The sequence below is a fragment of the Lutzomyia longipalpis genome, chromosome 4 (assembly GCF_024334085.1).
Source record: "Lutzomyia longipalpis isolate SR_M1_2022 chromosome 4, ASM2433408v1".
NCBI classification, from domain to species: Eukaryota; Metazoa; Arthropoda; class Insecta; order Diptera; family Psychodidae; genus Lutzomyia; species Lutzomyia longipalpis.
In genome coordinates this window covers 6644699-6656731 of record NC_074710.1, presented here as the reverse complement: position 1 = coordinate 6656731, position 12033 = coordinate 6644699, and the positions used below count along the sequence as shown (strand labels likewise).

Sequence of the window (12033 nt, the reverse complement as noted above, 5' to 3'; positions counted from 1 at the left end):
TCAGGTGGAAAATCATTGGAAATGTCGGAAAATTCGACCGACTTTATTTAGCCAACTGGTGACTATATTTACCCGCCGCGTTTAAAAAAAGTCAGAAGCGGAAGGGTTCAGAAAAAGCTCGAAAACTCATATTTCCCGTGGAGATAGAGAAAAATGGTCTGAGATAAAGTTGTAGGCCAGGAAATTTCCTATAAGAATGACCTATCGAGGAAATTTTCTTGTCCTTGGGGAATCCTGCAAATAAGGATTTATGCAAATTGACTTTTTTTTACCCCGGTCTCCCCTAATCTGAATTCAATTAAATTCAAATTTGTGGAAATATTCTTTCAACTTTTCCATCTAAATTTTCAGTCATTACTTGACTTTTCTTTTTTTATATAACTACGAGGTAAATTGTCGCTTCGCTCCAATTTTCCTCGCCCCGCTTCGCGGGGGGTTTTGCGCTTCGCGCAAATTTTAGAGAGAAAAAAATTGTGATGATTTATACGTAGATTGGGGTTACTCATCAACCCCAAAAAAATTGCAAAGAGAAGAAATCATTTTCATACAACATTTCGGGCGCCAAATTCAAAAATTCGCAAAAAATACATGAGAGTTATATGGGGGCTACCTGAAGGGGGGCTTTGGGGGGAAAATGGATACGGCCACTCGAAAGCGCCTGATATAAGGAGCCTCTGTACCAAATTTCATCACGATCGGTCAAACGGTGTAGATTTGTATAGCTGTACAGACACGAAGATTACCAACAAACAGACCTTTCTTTATTATATAGATATGAACTATTGTGCATAACGTCCTTTATTTCCCTCCCATGTAATTCTTAACCTCTAGGCCGCCAAGCGGGGTCGTTGAACGACCCCAGCCCTATATTTCGTGCTATAACTTAATAAATATAAAAGATACCATTCCCATCTTTTGGAACTAAGTTCTTTGGTTATCTGAGGAGGTTGTGTAAAAATTTCAGCTCAATCCGTCCACCACAAGAAAAGTTATTAAGGAAAATGTAGAAGAAGGGAATTCAAAAATTGGTGTAACGGCCATGCTGCGGAAAATTTCTTAGAATGAAGTTAGTCACATCATAAATCATATGGTTGAAGGGGGTTGAAGGGTTGTGTTTACTTTCTCACTTTACCATCTCAGTGTCAGAATTATCGCGAATAAGTAACATAAACAACATAAAACATAATTAGAAGCATATAAATGTGCAAAACAATAAAGAATATTCGAGAAATATTGCCATTTATCACGGTGCGGGAAGTGAGGGGAATGTGGGGAAGTAGTGAAAAAAAATAGCAGTTGCGGTCAACTTCGTGGCAAATTTCTCACGAAGAAATTGTGAAAAATGAGTGAAAAATGTTTTTCCCTAATATCTTCTTCTGCGTGTTTCCGGATGGCGAATTTGTGATGCAAGGGGCAAGAGGACTATATAAGGAGTCTAAAGGTAGTGACCCGACAGTTCCCGGTTTTATAGTTTATGAGAAAATCGACTTCCTTCTTGGGGTCGTTCAACGACCCCACCTTGGCGCTCTAAGGAAGCTCCAAGGTCTTGGCGGCCAGCAGGTTAAAAGAAAACTCCACTTTCCTTTCGAATTGTCTTATCAAAATTTTATTTGAATTTTTCTTGAAAAAAAAATCAAATCAAATAAGATCTCAAAAGCTCTGCATTATTGCTTCCATATCGCGTTTATATTTTTTTTCTGCAAGACTAATAAAAATCAAATTCTACACACAGACAGGAGATTTAGTATTGTTGCATTTTTTTTTATTCAGCCCAATCCCGTGATTGCACATAAATTTTTTCTCAACAACAATAACCACAAAATATTATTCAGTGTGTATGCTGTGTGGGGAAAAAATGAAAGCTTTTTCCTACATTTTTCGCGCAATACCCAATATTTCTTCCTGATTCATTCTCTCAATATATCTCATTGTGTCATTGGTGCATGAAACAACTGCCGTGTACCATTCGAAACAAAAGGCGAAATGTTCATTTTGTACATTTTGAATGTGCCCCGTGTGGAAGGAAGGAGCATTGGGCATTAAATACGTGAAATTTCTTTTTATTTTTTTTGTACCTCCCCACCTTCGCTATGTATTTTTCACCTATTCTTGTTTTCTCGTCTATTGTTTAGAAATTCCATTAACAGTGCGCCCCAACAATTCGCCAAATGGGAAAAAACTGTCGGAGCCACCGCCCAACTATACAACCCTTCAGAAACGTAGCCCCAATACCCTCAGGAAGGACCAATGTGAAACACTAACGCGAAAAGGGCACTCGGAAAAATGCAAGCAGGTAATTACTGAAGCTTTTTTTTCATCTCTTCGTCTCTTTTTTTTTGTTAAATTTTTAGATCATTGATTGGGGAAGCTTTGTTGCTATATATAGTATATTTTTTTGGAGCTTCTCATGCACGCGAAAAACAACTAACTAGGTAGCAGAAGCAATGAAAGCTCTCAGAAAATACATTTGTTCTAATCTGACACGCGGGGTGTTTTTGTGAACGAATAAATTTGGGGATGCGCCAAAAAGCTCGAAAATGCTGCACACAAAGAAGCTTTCAACATAAATAAATTGCATTCATAAATTCGTGACATATGGTTATGAAAAATATATTAAAGATAATTTTTTAGCTGTCACGTTCAATGGGCATATTATTTCGATTCTTTGGGCTTTTTCTGAGGCCTCAAAAGTTGCGAATTTTCTTGTTTCTTTGTCTCCAATTTGAATAAAATTCAAAAATCGCGAAAATTCACAAATAAATTGAGATATTTTCTTTTAACTGAGAGATGAAACGGAAAAGCCAATGAAAGGGGCTTTAGAAATGTGCTTGCTTTCTTCACTTAAAAGGGCCACCATCACTCCGCATCGTGCCCAAATCAACATAAATGCTCATCAATGGCAAAATCTCACCATGGAGCTCCGCCACAGCCGCCAATTCGAACGTCCAGCAATCCAGATGGAAGTCAAGGTGGTGCGGGTGGGCCAAACATGATGGACATTGCCCACCTTCACGTACCCTCGGCAATGGCACCGAGTAGTAGTCCAACGGCGGGCGGTGGTGCAGGAAATACATCTACCCTGAAGAAGAGGGTGCAAATACAAGAGATAACCGTATAGCACAGGTACAGCACAGCCGATCTCAGAGAGGCTGTGTGAGACCCGATCAAACCCCTCCTCATACATATAAATTCATCCCCTCTACATACCCACATAAATACATATATATAGGACAGGTATAAACATAATTTTTATCATTTCATTTCATTCACATTACAAAATTTCACCCCTTTGGAGGTTTTTTGAAATGTTACGCAGGAGCCAATACACTGTGAGAAATCGTTTGAGAACACAATAATTTTGTTTTTTACAATATAGGCCGTGATATTTTAGCGTGTAAACTTTTGTAAAATTATATTTAAAGAAAAAAACTAAAACACATTAAGATTATAAACCACGTTTAGATAAAAAAAAATTTGAATAAATTCTTGTGACTCAAAAACACATTTATCATCGTGATATAGGAAGAAATAAAAAAGAAATGAAAATTTGTATATAAAGTATTTGAAGACTCTTTAACATTTTCATGGGGAGGTGTATGTACGTAAGACAGGGTGGCCATATACTATTAATCAAAATGAGGGAAGAACATTCAAAACTTTTTGATAAAGAAAAAACTTCTTGAACTGATGAAAATTGATTGATTTCTTTTAAAATGATTTAATTATCAATTCAAATTAAGAAAATAATAAGAAATTCTTTTTTTTTTTCTTTTTAAAAATCGATCAAAATATAATATCTAGGTAAAAAAAAGTTAATCTGTGTTTCCCTGAGAACATTTCTAATAGTTTTTCAAAAGGTCTTCTGTGCAAGAAATCTGCAAAATATTCATAATGATTTGAGAATAATATAAAAAAAGGAGCTTATTAATTTTTGTATGGAACAAAATATTTAACAATTGAAGAAATATCTAGGATACACGTTAGTCTTATGGATGAAATGAAGGAAAAAGAATAAAAAATCACTGAAGAGACTTTGCGTTTTCCACAGGGATTATCTGGGAAAAACAGACAAAGATTTGCCCAAAAATTCAAACAATGACGTCACCGTTGTATTAGTACGTACTAACTTTAATGCTAATGTTTCGACGTTGAGTTTTAACGTGATATTCAAATGATTCGAGCATTAAGAAAGATAAAAATCGCAATAGTGACGTCATTGTTTGTATTTTTGACCAAATATTTGTTTCCTTCTTCAGCTGATCTCACAATAGAATTAGAATAGATTTATTCTTCATTTATTTATATATTCTATAAGATTACGCGTATCTCTATTATTATTTGGAATATTGGATTTTTTCATACTAAAACGAATAAAATCCTTAGGGAATATTCGTAATCTTTATTACAAATATTTAAAAATATTTTTCTAAAATTTGAAAATATCGATATATCTTGCAAATATTACGAATATTTGAGGTAATATTTATTCTTAATTTCCTCTTTTTTTGTATAATAAATTCGTTTAATTGGTTTAATTACTCTCCTTTTTTTTTCTTTTTTTTATTGAACAACAACCAGCAATTAATTCAGTCCGGAAACATTTTTCATCAGACTTTTATCCTTTATAAAAAATATAGCTTTCAAAAAGTAAAATAAATTGCAAAAAAATAATTGATTGATGCATTTCGTGGTAAAAAAAAATTACATATTATTTCCCTAATTGTGGATGATGAGCTCAAAGGAAAATATTTATCATTTGCAAATATTTTTAATAATTCTCAGAAATTTTATTAAAATGTGGGAGAGACTAAAAGGCTACTTTCAGGGAAGCACAGAGAAATTCAATTTTATCATTTTTTTAATGAAACAATTTTCTGATAAAACAAACTACAACTATACATATTCAGTGTACTTTAAAAAGCATGACGAGTTGGTAAAAATGTGGCCACAAGACACAAAAATTACAATTAAATGAAATAAACGGAGGAGAGATACCTATAAATGAGAAAAACTCTGAAGAAAAAAAAATCAATGGACATGTTTAAATTCCATCGTTATGGCCAACGTGTATGAAATGGAATTGTTATCATGTAAATTAGTTTTGTGGGAGGAAAAAAGAAACAATGTGTACATAAATTCATATATATATATAATAGTTTTGGGTGGGAGCGAGAAGTGGGGTTGAAAAAAAAACATATAACAAGTAAATAAAAATTGTGAAAAACAAGATTAAATAGGAAACTTTGTTCATTTCATTTTACGATTATTCCGCACGCTTGTAGTTATCGCATCGGTGGGTGGTATGCTTTTCACAAAAGCTCCTCGTCATTTCCAGCCACCAGCATTTTCCAGCTATCGTGGGAGATTTTATTTTTATTTTTTTTTATTTAAGAGTGAGGGTGGATGAGATTATTTGCAGAGAAAAAATCCACCAACATATTGGGGGTGTAAAAATCAATAGGAAAATGATGAAAATATATTTGTCAATTTATCAGCGAAAATGTCTTATGGTATTATCCTTTCTGCGAAGAAATGAATTTTGTTGAATGGCTGGGGGTGGGAGTAATTTTCGCCTGCCGTAGGGTGGGATGACAATGCAGCAGCAGCCGTACCCTTTGCCACAACCTCATCAACTTTGAGGGGGAGAATTTCCTTTAATTAGTATCACTTTTTGCACTGGACTTTGCCAATTGTTTCAACCCCTGAATCCTTAACCCACCCCATCCCTGGAAAAACTTTTAAGTACACACCCCCTGCTCCCCGCCTTGAGAGAAAAGCAATTAAGCAAACTACCACCCCCGTATTGGATGGAAGACGAAGAGTTCACCAACAAGAAATCAACTTTCCTCACTCTCGGAAGGGACGTGGAAAAGAATCCCAAAATTGCCGGAGAATCAATCATAAATTTGCTTGTGAGAAAGTCTCTCTCTCCCGAGAAAGCTCCTTGATATCGATATTTTGCAATTCGCTAGTAAGTTCTTGGAAAATAAAGTGGTGGTGGTAGTGCAAAAGTTGCCAAGAGCGGTAATTGATTGCAAAATAAAAAGAGAATGTTTTTGTATTGAGTGCTTTACAAGCAATAAATCAATTATGGGAGCATTCAGGAAGGGCAGAGGGGGTGAGTCACAAGTGGCAAACTTCCTTCCCCCATGAGTTATGTTAAATGATTTGTAAGTCTTGAGTGCAGACAGATTGCAGCATCAATAGAATTATCGTGGAGATCCAACCAAAGTGGTTGGGGGAGATGTTGAAATAACATTATGTTTGCTCTGCATAGTACGGCGCATAGATTTTTATCCATTTTTTTTATATTCCTTCCTCTTAACTCATTTTTTTCACTCTTATATTTTTATTGAATGTAATTTTCCCTACTTTTCCCGTTTTTCTCAATTTTCTCAAATTAGGGATATTTTTAGATGAGATTTTTCATTATTATTAGATCTCGTCTTCAATAAGGAAAAGCTTCGATTTAATACTTATTAAAAAGATGTCTGTTTTGAAACAAATAATCAGTTTTAATTTACCTTAAGGAGAGAAAATTTATGCAAAGAAAATCGGAAACATTAATTTTTTTAACCAAATTTCCAAAATATTTCTCTTTTTTCAAGCATCTCAAAAGGACACCTCGTAACTGATAATTTATTTTTACGAAAAAAAATCTTCCTTTAACCATCAATTCATTTGATTTATTTGGAAAATATTAATTTTCCTTTTGAGTTTTTTCCTCAAAGCTTTTGAATTAAATCATCCTCTTCTACATGTGAGAATAATTGGGTATTGCTGTGAAAGTAACGTGGGATAACATCATCATGCCGAGAGCTGAGAGTGTAAAATATGTGGCATGTCATCATGAATAATTTTCCAGGATGCTCCGCGTGAAAGATGAAGGCTGTGTGTGTCTCTAATTAAATCCTTCAACTTGGCACATCCGCCGTTATATACATCTCACTGCGAAAATTCACATATTAATCCCTTTTCCGCTCAGATTATCCTCGCGTGGTAGCACGAGAGACTTTCCCGGAAACATCCAAAATGCAGGTACTCATCAGTCACACACTTATCTCATTCTGGGAAAAGCTTCGTTTCTACCCCCTCCCCAGAAAGAGGTAAATGCGAAGGGTTTATATAGAGAAACTTATTGATGACGAAATGAATCTCATTTTACAAATCCAATCTCTTGATATCTTGTGAATTTTATTGGATTTATTTCCTCAAAATTTATTCAATTTATTCTGGAAATTTTTGCAATTCTCATTACTTTATTCATCTGCCGAATCTAGAATTTTTTTAAATTTTAATCACATTTTCTATAGAATTTCTTTAAAAGCATTCTCTGCATTTTTATAGAGTTATACTCTCTTTTATTGCATAATGTGCCTAATATTTTGTTATTTATGTAAGATTGTGATTATTTTCAGGCTTATTTTTTAGGTATACCTATAAGTCTATAGACAAATTGAATTTGGTAATATAAAATCATATTTTACGCACTTTTATTGCCATTTTGTAACGTTTTGATTGTAATTTTATCCTACCTTAACACTTTCTTGCATTACGCGATTTTTATTGTACTTTTAGCACAATTTTGCAAATTTTTATCGTATTTGGCGATTTTTTGTGCAATTTTTACTCTAAAATATCCTCCTGGCAAATTCAACGTAACTTAATCGTTGGAAGTTTTTGCAATTCTCAATACTTCATTCATTTCCTTCCGAGTTTTGAAAAGAATTTTTTCCAGAATTTTTTGAATTCTTGTCACATATTTTAGAATTTTTTTAAAAGCATTTTCTGCATTTTTACTTAATTTCCTTATTTTTGATTACATTATGTGGATTTTAATTGGATTTTGTAATAAGAAAAATCGTACACACAAAAAAATGCGCGTAGTAATAAATACTGTTCCCATACAAAATTCCATTAGATTCTACTGCCTATAATGCATATTGTAGCTTCAAAAGCTATTGCATTTTAGAATCTACTATGTTAGCTTTTGAAAACGCGCCAATAATGCATAATGTAGTTTGTACTATGCACAGGTCAAATCAATCACAAGCATTTTTAATTTAACTACGTACAATGTTACATACATTGCGTGTACCATATTGATATTATTTCGTGTTGCTTTAGGTATTAAAATACATTGTTTTTCATTTCATTTCATTTATTTTATTTCCACCTCATTTTTTTAATACACTTTTTTCTACACACACGTAATTAAACACATCCTTTTTGGTTTCCTTGCTGCCAGGACTTGTGCTCATTTCTGTATCTTCCTTCTTTAGCCTTTCCAGCTTGATGATTTGGGGGAAATTGCAGCATTTTTTCCTGAAAAAAAAAGAAACAATGTTTTAATCAAATGATTGATCAAATGAAAATAAAATATTAATTATAATACATACCATCCACGTCATTCCAGGATAGATTTTTCAGTAATAGTTTGTCGACACCGCTATCCTTGTTGATTCACAGATCGCTCACTTTTCCGGAAAACTTTTTTCTCCATCATCCTGGCTATTGAAAAATTTTTGAAAAACAAATTCGTTTAATATACTGAACTGGAGAGCATTTATGTTGTATATGGAAAGTCTTACCTTTTTATCAAATTAAAAAGATTGAAAATTTTTACAATGGAGACGCCCGAGACGCCGCAATCCACTTTATACTTTTATTTTCCATTTTTTAAACTGTTTTCTTTTAACTTGTCTTCGTATTGAGTCGAATTAATTTTGCGTATGAGAAAAAGGGATTTCAATACCGAAAAAATTTAACAGTTAATATTCAGAATTAGGATCAAAAACAAATATTTTGAATCTATCTACGAAGAATTATACTTTTAAATATTTTACATAGTAGATTATTATTTGAATATGGAAGAAATTGAATCTAAACCTAAAAATATACTTTCAATATTTTACGTAGTAAATATTACTATATGAATCAATAATTTGGGTATAGTAGTTTTTAAATTGCTTAACTTTTGTTTCAATCGTTCTTATTTTTGAATCAAAAGCTTTTCATAATATACTTTACAATAATCGCGAATTTTCGTGATTGAATCAAAATTTTTACACATTTTAAAAACAAAACAGCATTTTTTTAGTATTCACTGCTAAAATTTTTTTGTGTGTATTTAATGCACTTCACTTGCACTTTTATTGCCATTTTCTAACGTTTTAATTGAAATTTCAGCGATTTTATCCTATCCTAACATTTTCATTAACTTAACACTTTATTAACTTTTCCAATTTTACGTCTTTTAATCGTATTTTGTGCGATTTCATCGCATTACGCGATTTTTATTGCATTTTTAGCACAATTCTGCACATTATAATCGCATTTGGCGCGTTTTTTGTGCAATTTGACTCAAAAATATCCTCCTGGCAAATTCAACGTAATTTAATCGTTTTCTTAAGAAAAGAATATCTTCAAAATATCCTTTCATTTCCATAACAAAAAAAGGAATATTGAACAATGCTGCCTACCCTCCCTTAAGCTTTTGCTGCATTTAGGACATTTAGTTGTGGGCGTGGGTAACGTCTTAGGAGAATGGCGATGTTCTTCATGTGATGTGATTTATCTAAAGCCGCCTCATTATGTCACAAATTTTCTTATCCTTCTCCCAAAAACCATCGTGTATTGTAAGCTGCACACTCGTACCACTTTCCGTGGACAAGGGATGACAAGGAAGGACCCGCTGTGTCAGTGCTTTGGGATGGATGGCTAAATAGAATAACATTTATCACATGCAGAGACGACCAAAAATGTCGCCCGTCGGAGGTCGTTTGTTAGCTCCCATGTCGTTTTTGGGTGCACAGACACACCCCCGAATGTTGGATTAATTCAATTCTGACGAGAGAACACTTGTGCTACATCTCCCTTTGGTGCTTGGGATTAACATTCATGCAATATATGATGGGTCTGGGTGGTTTGCCGCTGAAAAATCACCACCCATCACATAGCTTGATTATACACCAAACCACCCCCGCCGTCATACCACGGAGCTTTCTTTTTGATGAGCTTTGGGGGCGTGGGGGTGGTGTGCTTTCTGAGCACGCACGTGGAAGTTCAACAAGCACTTTGCAAATCTAATATACTTTGAAAATTACGTGGTTTCCGTTTCGATATTTGCGTGTAGAAGAAAAAAAATTGCGGTGTACATCATTCGACAAAATGTGATTTGCCATGTGCAAAATGAACATTACATCCTGCCAATTTGGGTATTTCTCTTCGCTTTTTAAACTTCAAAAGAATGTGAAAAGTGGGTGGTTGGAAAAATCTACAAAATCAAACTTTTAGAGATCCATCATCACCCTTCGAAGAAAAAAAATCATTGTATTTCCCCTTGATTTTTCCTGTGAGCAAATATTTGCTGAAAGGTGGATTTTTCCTTTCATTTGATATTCTAATGATAACATTTTCAGCAATTGGAATTCGTTTCTATCTCTCACTGAAATTGTCGTCCAAATTATAAGAATTATCGTGTGAAGGGAAAACTTTGGATGGGGGAAAACTTCCTTGTTCCCCATTTTCGGGGCAATTGGAATGAATCGCCCCTAAAAAGTTACCCTCAATTGATTTAGAAAGCCCTCCAGGAGGCAATTGGCAAGGCCCTCTGCTATATGGAATTCAATTGATACCTACTATGTGTAAGCCAATGAATGTTGAGTGTGCAATAAAATATCATGAAAATCTCCAACTGTAGAGATCACCATAATGATGATTCACAGTGGTGAGCATTAAGATAACACACGTCCTGGTTCCTGAAACTTCACCCTCTGTCTCTGTATGGGTGGCACAGCATAAATACCTTCTCCTGGATGTATTGAGTAGTGGGTGGGGGATCATTGGAGAAAGTTCGCGCCAAATGGCATCACATTTAGATGCGAAAGAGAGAAGTCATTTCGATCGATTTGTGAAACTCAACGAATCCCCAAATGGCCATCATCGTGTTCCCCCCTTTTCACTCGCTCATGCATCTCCCCTGGGGGGACGTTTTTTTTTTTTTTGCTCATGTTCATGGCATGAGTAGCACAAGGAAGGACCACACCATAGGGTCCGATATCCGAAATCCATTTGCGCGGAGACAGTCTATTTTTCCAACGGAGTGGGTTGAATGGTGTTTGGGATGAAAATCATCCCCCCAGTATAAGCCCAATGGATGGCCTCTGAGGGGGTTATTTTTCCACACTGTCATGTATATATATATATTTCGTGTGGACAACACTGATATTGATGGCCCTTCCGTATATATACTGTCCCACACCCAAATATTCAGCACTTTGCAATACTTTTGCGAGTTATTTATCATGAATGAAACTTGTGGAATTTATTTGAATCGTCATATTGACATATTTCCAAGTGCAATGCATTCGGATTTATTGCTCATGTGTGCTATATATAAATGTACATATACAAAGAAAAAGAATTTTAGAATATAATTTTTAGGAGAATCATCAGGGATGATGTCATCTTCTTAATCAAAGAAATTAATAAATAAATATTTTTAGAATGAAAAAAAATGTACTGGTAAGCTGACCAAGCTTACGAGAGCTATGTTTCTTTCAATGTATTGTGAGAGCCAACTAGAATGCAAATTAATTTAAATACGCGCAAAGTCGGGAAAAGTAGAAAAGTCATACCCTAAGAAATTTTTAGAAGGCCATATCTCGAGAACGGATCCAAAGATTTTCTTCATTTTTGGCATGAAGCTAGATAATATGGTCAGCTATAAATATCAAAAAATGACAAAAATTTATATCGCCGTTCTCGAAATATTCATCGAAAACTCATCGAAAATTTTGTTTTTGATTTTTGGCCCCATAGCGGTCACTTTTGAGATTTCGGATGTTCTAGAGAGTTGTAGGGTTTGTTGAAAGCTTTCATTTGAGCCCAAGTTGATCAAAATCGGTCAAGCCGTTTTCGAGTTATGGTCGATTTTCGATGAAAAATTGTGGCGGCCATATTGACTAAACGGCTTGACCGATTTTCGAAAATGAGGTATCGTTGGAAAGGTCTTAATGGCCTCTACAACAT

General features: G+C 34.4%; 1 protein-coding gene across 2 annotated transcripts in view; it reads left to right on the top strand.

The window, feature by feature from the left end:
- The window catches only part of LOC129795924 (neuroligin-4, X-linked-like), a 54794-nt gene extending 49553 nt beyond the window's left edge, over positions 1-5241 (top strand). For both annotated transcript variants that reach the window (XM_055837475.1, XM_055837476.1), the window contains exons 14-15: positions 2133-2293; positions 2849-5241. In XM_055837475.1, coding sequence (XP_055693450.1) covers positions 2133-2293; positions 2849-3118 — 431 coding nt within the window. In that variant the 3' untranslated portion in view covers positions 3119-5241. The remainder of the gene's footprint in view (positions 1-2132; positions 2294-2848) is intronic.
- The last annotated feature ends 6792 nt before the right edge of the window (positions 5242-12033 follow it).